This window comes from Xiphophorus couchianus, chromosome 10, assembly GCF_001444195.1.
Source record: "Xiphophorus couchianus chromosome 10, X_couchianus-1.0, whole genome shotgun sequence".
NCBI lineage: Eukaryota > Metazoa > Chordata > Actinopteri > Cyprinodontiformes > Poeciliidae > Xiphophorus > Xiphophorus couchianus.
This window is the reverse complement of record NC_040237.1, coordinates 4411735-4427671: the sequence shown is the minus strand read 5'-3', so window position 1 is coordinate 4427671 and position 15937 is coordinate 4411735. Positions and strand designations below refer to the sequence as shown.

At 37.0% G+C, this 15937-nt stretch overlaps 2 protein-coding genes and 1 long non-coding RNA gene across 5 annotated transcripts in view; 2 read left to right on the top strand and 1 right to left on the bottom strand.

The window, feature by feature from the left end:
- The first annotated feature begins 683 nt into the window (after positions 1 to 683).
- LOC114152119 (voltage-dependent anion-selective channel protein 2-like) lies at positions 684 to 6040 on the top strand. The gene is made up of 9 exons (XM_028029856.1): positions 684 to 820; positions 2458 to 2529; positions 2604 to 2653; positions 3172 to 3324; positions 3415 to 3467; positions 3556 to 3783; positions 3909 to 4059; positions 5216 to 5273; positions 5351 to 6040. Exons 2-9 carry the CDS (start codon positions 2463 to 2465, stop codon positions 5440 to 5442), a joined length of 852 nt encoding a protein of 283 aa, XP_027885657.1. The 5' UTR covers positions 684 to 820; positions 2458 to 2462; the 3' UTR covers positions 5443 to 6040.
- A 3-nt stretch (positions 6041 to 6043) lies between these two features.
- On the bottom strand, positions 6044 to 11329 carry LOC114152120 (catechol O-methyltransferase domain-containing protein 1). Of its 3 annotated transcripts, none has more exons than XM_028029858.1 (7): positions 11199 to 11329; positions 9731 to 9855; positions 9528 to 9633; positions 7559 to 7677; positions 7232 to 7286; positions 6502 to 6635; positions 6044 to 6427 (listed from the first exon to the last, which is right to left on the bottom strand). In XM_028029858.1, the coding sequence occupies exons 2-7, from the start codon at positions 9833 to 9835 to the stop codon at positions 6275 to 6277; spliced, it is 672 nt and encodes a 223-aa protein (XP_027885659.1). In that variant the 5' UTR covers positions 9836 to 9855; positions 11199 to 11329; the 3' UTR covers positions 6044 to 6274. The 3 variants fall into 3 exon arrangements, with proteins under 3 accessions (XP_027885659.1, XP_027885658.1, XP_027885660.1); XM_028029857.1 differs by lacking the exon at positions 11199 to 11329 and adding an exon at positions 10816 to 10968; XM_028029859.1 differs by lacking the exon at positions 11199 to 11329 and adding an exon at positions 10749 to 10768.
- Positions 11330 to 13088: 1759 nt separating this feature from the next.
- LOC114152249 (uncharacterized) overlaps positions 13089 to 15937 on the top strand; it is a 55579-nt gene continuing 52730 nt past the window's right edge. Inside the window, exons 1-2 of the long non-coding RNA XR_003597087.1 lie at positions 13089 to 13175; positions 14848 to 14970. This is a non-coding gene — a long non-coding RNA (uncharacterized LOC114152249). The remainder of the gene's footprint in view (positions 13176 to 14847; positions 14971 to 15937) is intronic.

Genomic DNA, 15937 nt, shown 5'->3' with positions numbered 1-15937 from the left:
GTTTCTTGGTTTTGATGATAATGTTTGCAAACAAACCTCTGAGACCTTTACAGAACAACACTATTTATACTCAAAATTTCACACAGGATGACTCTTTTTAGCAGTTAAATTAATTCTGCGGGTGATTTGTTGGAAGTCTATAGAGTAAAGAAGCTGATCCTGCCAGATGTTATAGTTTATTGTAGGTTAACAAGGTTAATTGTTGGTGAGAGAAAAAGATAACCTTTTTAGGAGTGACCCATCCGTCATCAACTCATATTCCCCATATTAAATCGGTTAAACACTGATTTAAAATGCCATATTTATTTTATATGGCATTTTGAATTTAATTCAAACTGTTGTAAAATTGAATAAAACCATCTTTGGAAAGACTTAACGCAAAACAAAAATAAAATAAAAATAAAATATATATATGGACATCTGTATATTTTAAAAGCAAGCTAAAATCATGAATCATCATATTAGCTTCATGGCTACGTTTTAGCATATATTAGTTACCATGGTGACTTAGATATCTTTCTACTGCCTGTGTCCTCCAAGTAAAAATTAGTCATACAATATTTCAAAACAAAGATAAAATCTTTTACATTTTATGTTGAGTAACTCGTAAAATAGATTCCTAAATTAACCAGATAAAGAGCAATAACGTTTCCATCTCCGTCTGATTTTTATCAGGCGCTAAATCGACAGCTTTATTCTGGGGTCCTTCGGTGCCGAGGTCAACAGGGTGTCTATGCAGTATCTCCTCCATATCGTCCTTACACCGGCTACCTCCAACCTTTGCTAATCTCACCGGTAGACCGAATAGCCGTTATTCTTGGTAAGTAGTTCTCTCCTATGCTTTTATTTTGTCGTGTTTTGTTTACATATAAGCTCGTTAGGGACCAGTTACCTAATTTGAAAGCCGTTAAACGCCCCCCCTGGCTCACTTTCCGAAACTCCTTCATAACAGTGGGAACGACATACTCAGACTGCGGATCATAATGGGCGAAAGCTAGCTTGATTCACGTCGAAAATGAACAAAAATAGTCCTAATGAAACCATCTGGGTTGAATGAAATTGAAATTACTTGTCTGTATACATCATTTTAATGCAACATGATAATCGGTTGCTCTTCCTGTAGTAAAATCCTAGCTGATATTTTACTGTTCAAAAAGTAGCACATTGGCAACATGAGAAAAAGGTGTGACTTCGTATTTGTTGTAGCAGGCTGTGGGGAGCTGGAGCCTTTCGGTTTAACCTTGACTGTTTGACTTAGTCAATTGGTACCCCTAGCTATACCGACAGTCCACTTTCATTCAAACTGTTCAATTGATTTATGTAAAAAGGAAGCCTGTATAATCATTCATCCTGTCTGTATTCCCATTACTTTTAAATTTCATTAGAAATTATGAGTGACATCTAGTCTTTGCACTTTTTGTACTTTTTGACATCTGTGCCTTTTTGTACTTTTTAGACACACACAAACTTCCCTGTGTTTTGTTGGGATTTTATGTGATAGGCTAACATTAGGTATTGCAGAATTGTGAATTACTGGATAACTGCAGCTGTCTCAGGACATGGCCACCCACCTAACCTGACAAGCAGGGCGAGGACTGTATTAATCAGAGAAGCATCTGAGGCCAGTGGTAACTTTGGAGAAGCTGCAGAAATCCATGGCTTAGGTGGGAAAATATGTTGACAGCACAGCTATTGCTCACGCACTTGACGAATATGGCCTTTCTCAACCTGGACACAGCATGTGTACAGTGATACATGCTGGTGGCAATAGTATACTGTGAAGCTACCAATCTTCAGCAGGCTCAGGAAATGTGATCATAAAGATGGAGCTTAATACAAGGCAGTCCTGAGAGAAAACATTACAGCAGGGTGCCCAAAGTCGGTCCTCGAGGGTTGGCATCCTGCATGTTTTAGTTCTCTCCCTGGTTTAATGCACCTGGATCCAATGATGGCTCGTTAGTAGGCCTAAGAGGAACACTGACATGCTGAAAAGGTTGTTGGTATTACCAGGGAGAGAACTAAAACGTGCAGGATGCCGGCCCTCGAGGACCAACTTTGGGCACCCATGCATTACAGAGTTGCAAAAGACTTGAGGTTAGGGTAGAAGTTCACCTTCCAGCAGGATGAGGGTGCTGGCTTTCCATAGACCTGGCTGCTAATATACAGCCAGGGCTATGGAAAGTAACTCTGGCTGTAGTTTGATTACAGTTCATTATTTCACTTCACATTTATTCACTACATAGTGCTGGCCTATTCTTAAATTCCCAATAAAATCCATTAAAGTTGGTGGTTGTATCGTGACAAAAATGCTGTCCATAAAAATGTTTGTTTTAGATATTGTTTAAAAGAGACAGGTCTTGAATGATAAGTTTAGTTTGGTAACCCATCTATGCAATTTCACAGATGAATTGTTTACTATTTTTCTACCCTGTCTCTTCTGAAGCCTTTTTCCAATAGACATAATGGCAGTTCCTCCAGCATATGCCGACCTTGGGAAATCAGCAAGGGATATCTTCAGCAAAGGATATGGTAACTAGAAACAAGATGAGACTTTTCAGGAAGTATATGCTGGATGCAGCTGCTCACTGTCTCTGTCTCTACAGGCTTTGGAATCATTAAGCTTGATGTGAAGACCACGTCTTCAAATGGAGTGGTAAGAGGAATTTCCAACCTAGGTCCTTGTCCAGTCTTGTGGCTATGACGAGATCAGGCTGTCATGTCTAATTTACAACACGGAGAAACAGGAAGTTGTGGATTATGAATTAGAAAGTCTTTGATGTCCTTAAAAACAGAAGCAAAATTTATTTTATATGATTTGTTAGGGGTTCTACATACTGTTGCACTGTGGATTTAGAACTGTCTTTTTGTTTTTTTTTAAAGTTTTTGTGAAATTACGCTGAGTGGCCACTTTATTAGGTAGACTTGCAGGTACCAATCAGCTCCTCTTTTGCCTTAATTTTCTTCTCCATAGATTGATTCGGCAGGTGCCAGAAACATATCTTCTTGTGCTTATGCTTCTTCGAAAAAATACATAGTAGTTTCTGAAATAACTGCCATCAGGGCTGGCCTCAGATCTACACTTTATCAATCAGCATTGAAAGATAAAGAAACTTTCCAATCTACAGTATATTGTCTTCAGCTTTTTGTAATTTTCTTTTATGTTCCTTTCAGGAATTTAAAACATCTGGCTCCTCAAACATAGACACCAGCAAGGTCACTGGCACTCTGGAAACCAAGTATAAGTTGGCAGAGTATGGGCTGACCTTTACAGAGAAGTGGACCACGGAAAACACTCTGGGGACAGAAGTCTGTATTGAGGATAAGGTAATTGGGGGAAACGTTGCTCCTCTTGTGATTCTTCCACCACTTTGAAAAGGTTTTAAAATACTTATGGCAGATTCTCCCTTTTAACAGATCACCAAGGGACTGAAACTTCAATTTGAAAACACATTTTCACCCAACACTGGGCAAGTTGGATTTTAATTGCATCTTATTCAACTGGAGTTTTTTCCTATGTGTATTCCTATGTGTTCATCTTCTGTTGTATTGCCACAGGAAGAAGAGCGGTAAAGTCAAGGCAGCATATAAACGGGAATACCTCAACGCTGGAGTCGATGTGGACTTAGACTTTGCCGGTCCAACTATCCATGCAGCGGCGGTGGTCGGATACGAGGGTTGGCTTGGTGGCTACCAGATGACCTTTGACTCGGCCAAATCTAAGCTGTCTCACAGCAACTTTGCTGTTGGGTACAAGACCGGGGACTTCCAGCTTCACACCAATATGTAGGTCTCAAAATGAATAACATTCACAAATATTATGTTAACGTCTTGATTTTGTTTTAGGTGCAGATATTTAAAGGTTTTTAACTTTCAAGTGATGTGCTCATCTTTTCTTTCCCCTGACACAGAAACAATGGTTCAGAGTTTGGTGGATCTATCTATCAGAAGGTAAACAAGGACCTGGAGACGGCCGTGGACCTCTCATGGACCGCTGGCAGCAATGGCACTCGCTTCGGAATCGGTGCTAAATACCAGTTAGACCCTAGTGCCTCTGTATCAGTAAGTGCAGCTTTATCTGTACATCTCAAATTAAAATATTGTTGAAAAGTTAATTTATTTCAGTTCAAAAAGTCAAATGTGTAAATATGTTAATTATGATGATTCAGTTTGGACATAGATCCCAGATAATGAGATGTCAATCCAGCTCCTGGGGAAAAAAATAATTTCTATACCAGCATTATGGGATTATTAGAAAAAAAGTTCCAACTGATTACATTTTATGCTTTGGCAAAAACACATCCTCTTCTTTAAAAAAATGCCTACCGCAATAAACAAATGGAGCTAAATGTGTTACCGACTCTGAGAGTATTGCTACATGTATTTGAAGAGTTGGCTAATATTCAAAGCAGTTCAAGCAGCTTGTGAGTTTGAAGTTGCCTATACTCATATAGCAGTGATAATATACTTGTGATGCACACAATTAAAATCGGAGCTTATCTGAAGCTTATTGAAATACAAATTTTATTATGATTTTATAAAACAAATCTTATGGGTATCTTGAAACCTCCCCCCCCACACCCCTTCCCAAAAAAAACTGCCTTTTCAGAATGTTGTATCCAAGCATGTTAATGGAAAACTTAGAGGAAGAAAAACACAGCAGTAAGCAACATTGATAACTACAGCCCTGAGAAATTCAGGTTTCCTACATTATCACTCAATGTAATTTGTAAACATGTGCCACATTTGTTTGATTGGCCAGCAAACTTTCCTGTCACATCTGAGGCACCGGCTTGTGAATTTCTTGAATGAGGTTTGCTGAACAATCTTCTTAAAGCTGTGGTTATCCCTTTTGCTTTTTTTTGCACTAGTTTTTCCTTTCTCTCAACTTTCCATCAATAAATTTGAGGATACAGTACTCTGAACAACCTGCTATGGTTACCTTCCTTGTGGAGGTTGTTTATGACTGCCAAATCAGCAGTTTCTCCATGATGGAACAATCAAAAATAATCTCAATCAAAAATAATACTTAATTCTTGTGTAATATTCTATATTTTGTTAGACTAAATTTTGAGTTTTCTGTAGCTGGGAGCCATACACAAAGCACTTACTAGCCTAAATAAGTTAACTTCTCAGTAACCTAATGTATTGAGATGCACCAGTCTTTGATCTGGATTTCACTTTTTTGAAATCAAGAAAGTTCCTGCTTTTCCTTCAGGCTAAGGTGAATAATTCCAGCGTGGTAGGAGTTGGATACATCCAGACCCTGCGGCCTGGTAAGAACCTTCTCATAGCAAGACAATTGAGACATCTTAAAAAGTGAATATCATTCAACTTACAACCCTTTGTTCAGGTATGAAGCTAATCCTCTCAGCATTAGTGGATGGGAAGAACATCAACGCTGGTGGTCACAAGCTCGGTCTAGGCCTGGAGCTGGAGGCGTAAAGAACCGCTCCACTGTTTCAGAAGAATATTAGCAGATTCTGCGCGCTCAGCGACGGATATGTTAACGACGAGGCCAAACAAAGTAGAATCCCAATATGCAGGCACAGATGAGATGGAAACGAGCATTTCCACCAACCTCCTGTTTTTGTGATTCAGCCACATGTATTTATTTATCACTACTTTCCCCTTCTGCCAATTTGTCCCCCACAATAACAGAAAAATGCCCCAGCTTGTTTAGTTTGACAATCCAAAAGTGGTTTCAGAACCTTATTATTCTGCGGCAATGTGATTATGTAGAATGTACAACTGATATTTTGCACAGTAGAATATATAACTTTTATTTAAGCTCTTACTCCTATTATTTTTGCATATTTTGGTAGTGTTGTACTGCCCGGTGGAATTTTGCTGCTCCTCACTTATTTCCAGTAGAGCCTTCTATTGTGATGTCACATTTTTAGTTTGCCTTTAGTTGCTTGGCAATGCTAAAGTTTTCCTCATTGAATCAAAATCAAGTTCTCTTCTGTTTTAGAGATAACACTAAAAGAGCAGTCTGTATGTTGGCGTGTGTCTACCTGCAAAATAAAATCTTGATATCAGACGGTGTTCTCCACTGAATTTTATTGCAATAGGCAACTTGGTGTAATTCAAAAGGAATGTTTCACTTTAATCAGATTCATTGGCCATCATTCAGAGATTAACGGTCATGAAGACCAATGTGAAAGTTCTATGTTTAGGCAGAAACTCTAAATGAATAAATCATATTCATACAGCATGTGACTTTAAAATTATCCAGTTTAGAGCTCACAATGGTTTCAGAGACATGATGGAAAATCTACAGTTTGATTGCCAGCGTTAGGCCGTCTCCCACTGTGAGCATGCTCAAAGTAACCCGGATGTCTCTGTGCAGCTTCTTGTTCAGCTTGTCAATCGCAACAGTGTCGGCATCATTGGGAGACGGATTCAGCACCCTCCCACACCACAGCACCTGCAAACACCACAAACATTATTATCCATAATAAATGGAAAAAGAATGGTTCCTATTTTCAGTGAAGCTCTCACATTGTCGATAGCGATGATGCCTCCTTTCCTCAACAGTAGCAGAGACTTCTCGTAGTAATTGTCATAATTAATTTTGTCTGCGTCAATGAAGACAAAGTCAAACGTTTCGGTCTGGCCAGAAGATAGGAGTTCATCTGTTAAAGAAAAACACAAACATTAGTGAAAATGTGTGTATGTTTAGGTAGTAAGTCTTAGGCTTTCACTCCTTACTGTTGGAGTTAACTCACTAGATTGTTGTATAACCTCTGGCTGTAACAAAGAAAACCTTTTATTCTCATATTTAGAGGAATTTAAGATTTTGTTCTTACTCATGACTAAAAATCTGCTATTCTAAACCAATTTAGCCGTTGTTACTTATGTCGGTTTTTAGCTATCAACGCATTTGAAACTAAGTCAAACAATCTGAGTATAACTGGTGGTCTTATGAGCTCTTACATGGGAATAACCTTTTGAAGTTTATTTGATCTTTTTCATAGATATTCAAAATCATAAACTCAAACTTGCACTAAACCACATTTGTAACGGGTTGCGTTGCTGATGAGTTACTCCTTATAACCCAGACGGGCTTTTCTGAGTTTTAAGCATATCTGCATATTGAACAAACAGTAAAGTAATAAATGACAATGAGGACTTTCTGTGTCTAAGAAATGAATAATTCCCAGTGACTTTCCCAACATCTGAAGTACAATTCCTGTCAAATTTATGTTATCAAAGACTTGAAGCACTGTACCGAGAGTTTGCAGTGCTGGTTGAATGCGGAGATCGATTTTATGTTCAACTCCAGCCTATAAGCAAAAATACAAACATTAATACAGAAAGTCAGTAATCAGAAACTTACATTTACACCAGGCATATACATTTTGGTTCAGTTCACTGCTTGCTTCCAGCAGATCCAACTGTTTCATCACAACAAGCTGGATAATGATTTCTAGAAGCATATTGAGCAATGTCAACAGAACTACAGACTTTTTGCAACATATAATATAAAAACAAAGCATATACAGTTGATTAAGTCCAGAATGCCACTTGCTGTCATCAGAATAGATGGTTACTGTACCTCTTTCCAGAACGGTTTGCCGATATTCGTGTATTCTTCACTGATGTCACATGCTACCACAACTCCATCCTCAGGCAAGGACAGCGCCATATTTAGAGTGTTGTAGCCTGTGTATACTCCTGTGAATAAAGGGTTAGGGTTATAATGTTGAAATATGATAACACAAAGAATAAAAACTTCAGAAGTAAGTAAATAACTTTGTGGCTTTACAATCAGTAGTTTCCATAACCTGATAACATATTAATAACCAAGTTTCAGAATAAATCAGACATTGGTGTATTTTATTGGGATGATATAACATGACATGACCAACACAAAGTAGAGCACAATTGTAAAGTTAAAGGGTGGACTGCAGTATTTTCTGCAATCCCTTAGCTGGCTTGTACTAAAAAACAAACAAGCCCTTTTATGTATGTTTTTAAAAAAAATAGATATAAATAAAGATGCACTAAAGAAATAATGTTTTATTTGGTCAAAACATATTTCAAAGATCCATCTCTTTCCCTACAGACTAACATGGTGCTACCAAGCTCAGTCATCAGGGTCAATGTCTGCAGAGGTATGTCACAGCGGTGACCTGTGACCCAAATTCAGCCGCTACACTTCTCCTGGAGAAAGCCGATTTCCTGGCAGCAGATGCATCCAAACAGGCTTTTAATCGGCTTTTGAAATGTGTGCAGCGCTGTTGGTCAGGCGGCAGCATCAGAGTGGAAGGATGACAGAACAGATTATATAACAACGAGAGTGGGGTACTGTTTCAGACCAATTTGACTCAACTTTATGTTGATTTGTGGCCCATTCTTTCTAAAGATTTAAAATTGAATGAAATCAGGTCTGTTCAGCATGGCCACTCTTTAATATGTTCTGTAAAAATTGATGCCTGAGCAGACCCACACAAATACCGGGAGAAGATTCCTACATTTCCAGAAAAAGAAAGCGGTTCCCACTTTTTATTGGTATATTTCAAAAGTATTGTCGGAAACCATTTAAGAATTTTTAAAGATCCATAAATACTGGATAAAACAATCTTAAAAGGGAAAACGATACAAAACAGTTTCTTCCCCCAGATCTTGGTACTTTGGCTCCTCGCTTTAGACCTGTGGTGAGGAATTCAGCAGTAAGAATTGACGACAGTTACAAATGTGAGAAACTGGTTGATGGCGTAACCAGTTTCACCATCTTGAAAACTGGTGACTTTACCTAGATGTAGGTTTAACTTTAGTTGACTTATGGCTAAAGTTCTGAGTCAAAGTGACCTTGAAAAGGCTATAGATGTTTTCATTGGCCCCCATATCAATTACTGCAATAAACTTTATGTTGGAGTAAACCAGGGTTCCCTGGCCTGTTGATAAATACTTGAAGACACAGTCACATCACTTCTGTACTCTAGTCACTGGCTCCCAGTGTGTTTTAGAGTTGCATCTTTTTTATTTATGTTACTTTTTACAAACATTACTCAGAGGCCTTCTGTCTACTGACCAACATCTTCCCCAGGTCAAAGTTCAAACAGCGTGGTAACCATTTATTTGGTCCATACCTAGGAAATTCATAGCCTTTAAATTGCTTACCATTAATAATATATTCCTGTTTAGAGCTAAGCTAAAACACATTTGTTTAGAGTTGCTTTTAGAACATGGTAGCGCTATGTTAATTTGTTTGTTTTTAATCTGCCTTTATTCTAGTTTGTTACTTTTGTCATATTTTTATTCTTGCACTAATAGAAAGCACTTTGACTCAGGAGTGACTGTTGTAAAGTGCTATACAAATAAAAAAAACATTTTTTAAGATGTTTTTAAAAAAAAATCTTGTATTGTGAAGTGATCCGGCCTTTCATAGAATAGTGTCAAAAACCATAAGCAATCCTGTAACAGCTGTCCATGAATCTTGCATTGTGGTAATACATGCTTTTTAACCTCACAGTTTGTCATCAAGGGAAAAGAAAGTGAAACTAATTTGGATGCCTACTTACCAATCTCCAGTACCTTTTTGGCTTTAATTAGTTTAGCCAAATTGGCCATGAACTGCGCCTGCTCACAGGCAACCATCATGAAGTTCCAGGAGTCCTGCATTGTCCTCTAAAAGCAGCAAACAGAACCTGATCACATACAATTTCCTGAAACCTGATCATATCTGACCACACAGAACTCACAAAAGCAGTACTCCAATACTGACCAGCCGGAGGCTTTTCAGAACCGGATGTTCCCTCAGCGAATGATTAAGCACATACTGCATCAGTGGGTTGTCTTTTCCCCCGACGTGACTTTTGGAGATGCTCATTCTGAATGATTTCTTTTTTCCTGAGGGCAAACATGAAACAATAAGCATCTCCAGAGTCCAGACCTCATGAAATTACAGTCTGGTATAGGGGCTGTTATTAAATTGAGATGTAATCCAGGGCAAATGACCTCAGAAGGGAAATGAAATTTAAGTATTTGAAGCAACAGACGCTGCTATAAGACAACATACAAAGGAAACAGTGACGTGATTTAATGTTGTAGCTTTATGGAAACATAATAGGTTAAAAAGAGATTTGTATCTGATATAGAATATTGAGGAGAGCCATAAAGAAACCAAGAAAAACTAAATGGATGTTACGCAATACATCTTAAAATTTAATAATATACACACTACACATGAAAGTTATCTTGACTGAATGATTTAGCTTTACTAAGTGCAGCATTTGTTTGTATAGATCTGTCTCTCAAATCCATTTACTGGGACATCTTTGTCTCCTACCACAATAGACATTACAGAAAAGGTTCAGTTAAAAAAAATGAAATATAGACACACTCTAATAAAATTTAACATATCAAATAGAAAAATGAAAGTGGTAAATAATCATTTTGAAAAAACATATTTAATCAAAGTTTAAACAGATGTGTCAGATTTAGGTTTGAGGAGTCCTCGCATTTATAAAAAAACAAAATTGTATTACTTTAAAACTCCAGTTACACTAAAACGATTTCTCCTCACCCTTGTGTTTCTTTAACCCTAAATAAATTAACATTTGAAAAACCAACACCCATTCACACACACCACCAGGCTAATCCTGAAGGATTTCTTCTCTTTTGTTATTTTTGTTGCACTTAAATACGTCAGATCGATAAATGTTAATACGGACTATTTTGACTTTTTCCCTCCAACTTGTGCGCATCCACGCGCTCGAGCAAACCTGTTCCTGGAAGGTTACCTTGGAAGCATTTTAAATCTCAGACTGCATTAGAGTATTAGAAAGAGCCGAACCTCTTCGCTCTTACCAAGGACATATCCTGCGACGAAAACAACCCCGACGGCGAGAGAGCCAACCAGAACCTCTTTGGAAATATTGCGATAAGACATGTTTGCAAAGAGCGATCAATATCCACGCAGGATTATACAGCAGGGCAGCGCAGGCTCTTCCGTGTTGCCTTAGCTACTTTACCGTAATACTGTCAGGAAAATACGACGCGCATAAGATCCAAAAAAACATAAATAACCAATGCCCAAGAATATTAATAATAAGGAAAGACAACAGGGAATTATTAACTTAGCCAGAAGTCAATTATAGTTATTGCTTGCAATCGAATGAGCAAGGTAGCGTTACTGGCTGCAAAGGCAGTAAAACGCAGCTCAGTCCTTTATTAAACAAAATGTAACTCACCACTTTTAAAGTTAGTAAACCTTCTAACCCCAGACAGCAATTACTGAGGCGATTCCTTCTTAAATGAGCCCCGAAAACCTGGTAAGCCAGTGTATCGTGTGTCTGACAGTGATCATGTGACCCGCTGAAGCTTTTGTGATAAGAGTGTAAAAACTAAAACAGACGCCCCCTGTCAGAACCGAGGTTCTCTACAAATTATTGGCCCATTTTACAGAAAATGTTTAATGTTTTGTGATGCTGTCCAGATATTTGGGGAAAAGAGAAGTTATAAGAAAAGTCTTGTTCATGGACTTTTATTATGAAAAACCTCATGTTTACATCTCTCTTTCTAAATAAAATTTTCAATGAATTCAGTGTGAGATGGGCTGCTTGCATAAATTCTCCCAGGAATTTAATTGCGTGCTGCTAAACATAAATTATTGGCTGTAATGGGTTGGACACATATATTGTTTCCTTTTCAGGATTAAAACATAAAGCCATGCCTTATTTTTTTTTTGTATATTTAACAAACAAATTATTTTGGGTCTAACACATCAAATACATTAAGTATTTGAGTGGAGGAACTGGTTGATGGTGCAACCAGTTTCTAGAAAACTAGTGACTTCTGATTTTAACTAGAAGTCGGTTGAACTTTAGTTGACTTCTGGCTAAGTTAAACTCTTTCTGAGTCAAAGTGACATTGAAAAGGCTACGGATGTTTTCATTAGCTCCTGTATCAATTATTGTAATTACCTTTATGTTGGAATAAACCAGGGCTCCCTGGTTGCCTGTTGATGAACACTTGAAGACACAATCACGTCACTTCTGGACCCCATTCACTGGCTCCCAGGGTATTTTAAAGTTGTTAACGGCATTGCATCTTCTTATTTATGTGACTTTTTACCAACATTGCCCACAACTCTTTGGTCTGCTGACCAACGTCTTTGCCAGGTCAAAGTTCAAACAGTGTGACCACTCATTTGCGAAAGCTCGTCCAAACCTGTGAAATTCATGACCTTTAAATTGCATTACTTTGTGTCTGTCACATCAGATACAGTAAAGTTTGAGTTTGTGATATTTCTCTAACGAATATAAGGTAAATGTAACATGGAGTTTTTGTGTGTAGTGGATAATTATGAAGTGGAAGGAAAATATTGAAAATATGACTTTAATTTAAATATATATGATATTAAAGAGTATGGTATTCATTTATAGCCAGGCCCGTTTATTCTGATACCTCTAAATAAAATCCAGTATAACCAACTGCCAAATTGACAAGTAGCATCTATTTAAGTATAATTAAATCTCAGTATAAATACATCTGTTTCGTCAAGTTTTTCCTCCCACTAAATTTTCCATTAGTTTACTTGGGCTCAACACCTGCTAAATGCCTGCTTCTTCAACAATGACCTTTTGTGTTTGAAGAACAACTTTAACATCAGCAGTCTCATGCTTGTGTGGGCCATAGCATAATAGTGCATCAGAAATTCACTGTTAGTACTATGTAATGTAGTTTTCTGAGAACTGGAATTTTGTATTTTTCAGTCACTTGAAGCCACAATAAAAGTGAAGACTTAATTATTTCACATATTAAATGTATATAATATGTTTAACTTTTTTAATTGACTTACAGAAATAAATCAAACCTTTTGATGTTTGTAATTAATTGAGATGCAACTGCATTAACTACTTCTACCCTTTTAGTCGCTAAGCTCAGTTGAAAAATCTTGAAATAACTCTAAAAATAAGCAACGAGTCCACTAAAGATAAACATTAAGTAAAAATTGGGTTTAAGCTAGTTTACTAATATTCCTTTCCGCTGCTCGAAAACATCTTCGCCAAGATAATTTCTTCCCTGAGGAAGAAAACTGCCGTCTTTCTGGCTGAAACATTAAGTACAGGTGCTACTTTCTTCAATCACCACACGGGGGAGCTGCAGTATTGGCAGCCCTTCCGTGTGCAATGCACACAAATGCTAGGGAAGGAGGCAACGGGCAGGTAAGTTGTTTAATTATGTTTACTCACAAAAACTAAAACGGAAACAAATTGGAGAAGAAATATAAAAAACCCGTTAGAAGCTGAGGACAGGACAGGCAAAGAAATGGTGAGAATCTGCGGGAACTGGAAAAGAAACAATGGCTGCAAGGTGACATGATTAGTAAATGAGAGCAGGTGTGACCAAAACAAACAGAGTTCCGGGCTGCTAACAAAAGAAAAATAAATGTAATAAATTCCATAAAGACAAACGTAACCATCAAAATACAAAGATATCAAAAAAGGGAATAAATCCACAGACTATTCATCCATCAATTTCTGAATACAAAAAATATGCTTTTGTAACCTTTGGTGTAGTGCTTTCTGTGCAAATATTTATACATAAATATAACAAAATACTAAATAGTTCTCACCACGAACTGCTTTGAATACCTCCATGAAACGACGAGAAGTTCAAACTGTGGTCATGCAGAGAAACTCAAGATTAATCTTTTAAAGTTCGCCTGCCCCCTTCTGGTTAAAAATACAAACCGAGTTTTATTTTAAAATTCTGGAATTACTCCTATTGTTTTAACTTCTTGTTAAAATAGTAAACTTCGTGCGCTATAATCTAAAAACTACATTTCTACATTTTCTTTCTCACATCTGCTCTGACTTTGTGCAGCAGTAATGTTTTTCTATCCTGATTTTATTTAGTTAGTAATGTGTGTGATTTATTACATTAACTACATTGCAAAAACAGCATGTTGATATTAAAAAACTAGCAAGCTTTATACAATATATATTTCAATGTCTACAAACGTTTTTAGGTGAATACATGTAGAAATTTGGTTCTAAATCAGATCTACCACCATACCACCTACTAACTTTGATTAGAAACAAATATCTTGGTTGAATGAAAATTATATTCACAATTTTATCAGGTTTGTAAATATTTATTTAGATGTGTGGTGTAATGTTAGAGTGGACCTTAATGCATGCCTCATCTCCTTCTCTCCTTCTCTAGTCCCCTGTTGATTTTCTGATAACTGAATAAAGGCTTCTACTTGTTCTTAAAATGGGCTGAATCATTTTTAAAGCTGAATCATTTTAAAAACTTGTGGCAAGTTATGATAGTACCATATGCTTTTTACTCAGGCTGTGAGGTGTTCATTGTGTGAGACATTTGGTGAGACGTTGTCGTTGTCTCCACTTGTAATGCCAGTGTTCATGCACAAAGGGGCAGTGATTACATTGCAAATAAACTTAGACATGTTTCAGCTGTCTGGTTTGTCCACAAGAAGCTATTTTTTTCAGATTTCTTGAGTAATAGTTAATCTGAACAAATTAATTAGTTTTTTTTCTTTAAAGAAATAATAGAAGATTATTTCTTTCTGTATGTTTGACTCACCCACTGTCTTGACCTCAGTGTTTATGTGAAAAGAGGAAGGATAAGCTCAATTATTTTAAGCAAATTGGACACGAGTGACCAAGGTTATATTATTAAAGTTGGTTTGATTCCTAACTGTCTTATTTATTAATAAAATAAAGGAATTAAACCATGGTATACTGCATCGCTTTGAACATAATTGTTTCAATTTAACCAGGTGTTGATTTCAGCAGTAAAAGAGCTAATGCTCCTCTTGTTCATTTATTTTTTAGATTCTCACTTTGCTTCCTGACTTGTGGTTTGCAGGCCAGTGGTATGCAGTGACAGAGTCCAGACAACATGAAAGAATAGAGTAACCCCCCAGGAGAGTTGGGACATTAACATCTGGACTGGAGGGGTGTGATGTTTGCTTCAGAACAAACCTCTGCTGTGAGTAAATGCAAAAACAAAGACACAACATGGCCGGTTTGGCTTTGATGTTATGGACAACTTTTATTGACTACAAGTAGTATCCACTGTCTTCTGCAGAGGTTTGAAAGATTAGTTGTTGTTTTTACTAGTTTCTAGGGACTAAAAAAGGATGAAGGACCTTAAAAACTCAGCTATACAGGCTCCAGTCTGAAATGAGTTTACATATTTACCTTTTCACAGCCTACTTTTTTCCAATTTAAGAAAGAGACGCAATGAAAACAACTAGAACACCAACAGAAGTATTTTCAGCAGCATTATTTATTTATTTTCTTTAAAGGCAGACAGGTTGTTGTTCTGTGTAGCTCACTATTTTACATCTTTAATGGAATTCTGATTATGCAGTACCTTGCAACAGTATTTACCTGCTAGCTGAGTTTTTCATTCAGTGTGTTTTATTGCGATTATATGTGATGCATTAGCACAAAGTAGTGCATAATTATAAAGTGGAAAAAAATAAATGGCTTCAATTTTTTTAAATGAAAATTTCAATTTTGGGGGTATCTCTGACAATTTTGCACATTTATAGATCTCTAGGGATGAACATATCTGCCAGTTTACAGTAAAATTTAGTGTCAAAGTGTCTATGAACATCAATTGTCAAGTCTTGCCACAGATTCTCAGTTAAATTCAGGATTGCACTGTTACTGCACTTTTCTCAGATATGAAGATGCTTTAAACTGTTCATTTGTAACTCCAGCTAAATGCTTGTGGTTGTTGTCATGTTGGAAGGTAAACCTCCACCCAAGTTTATTTCAGCCTCTAACAGGTTTTCTTCCAGGATTGTTCTATCTTTAGCATAATCCAAGCTCTGACTAACTCTGACCAGCTTCTGTAGTCATGCAAAACAAAAATATTTCAATGGCATGATGCAGTCACCACCGTTTTCTTTTCTTTTTTCCACAAATTGCGTAAATTGAACCTTTAA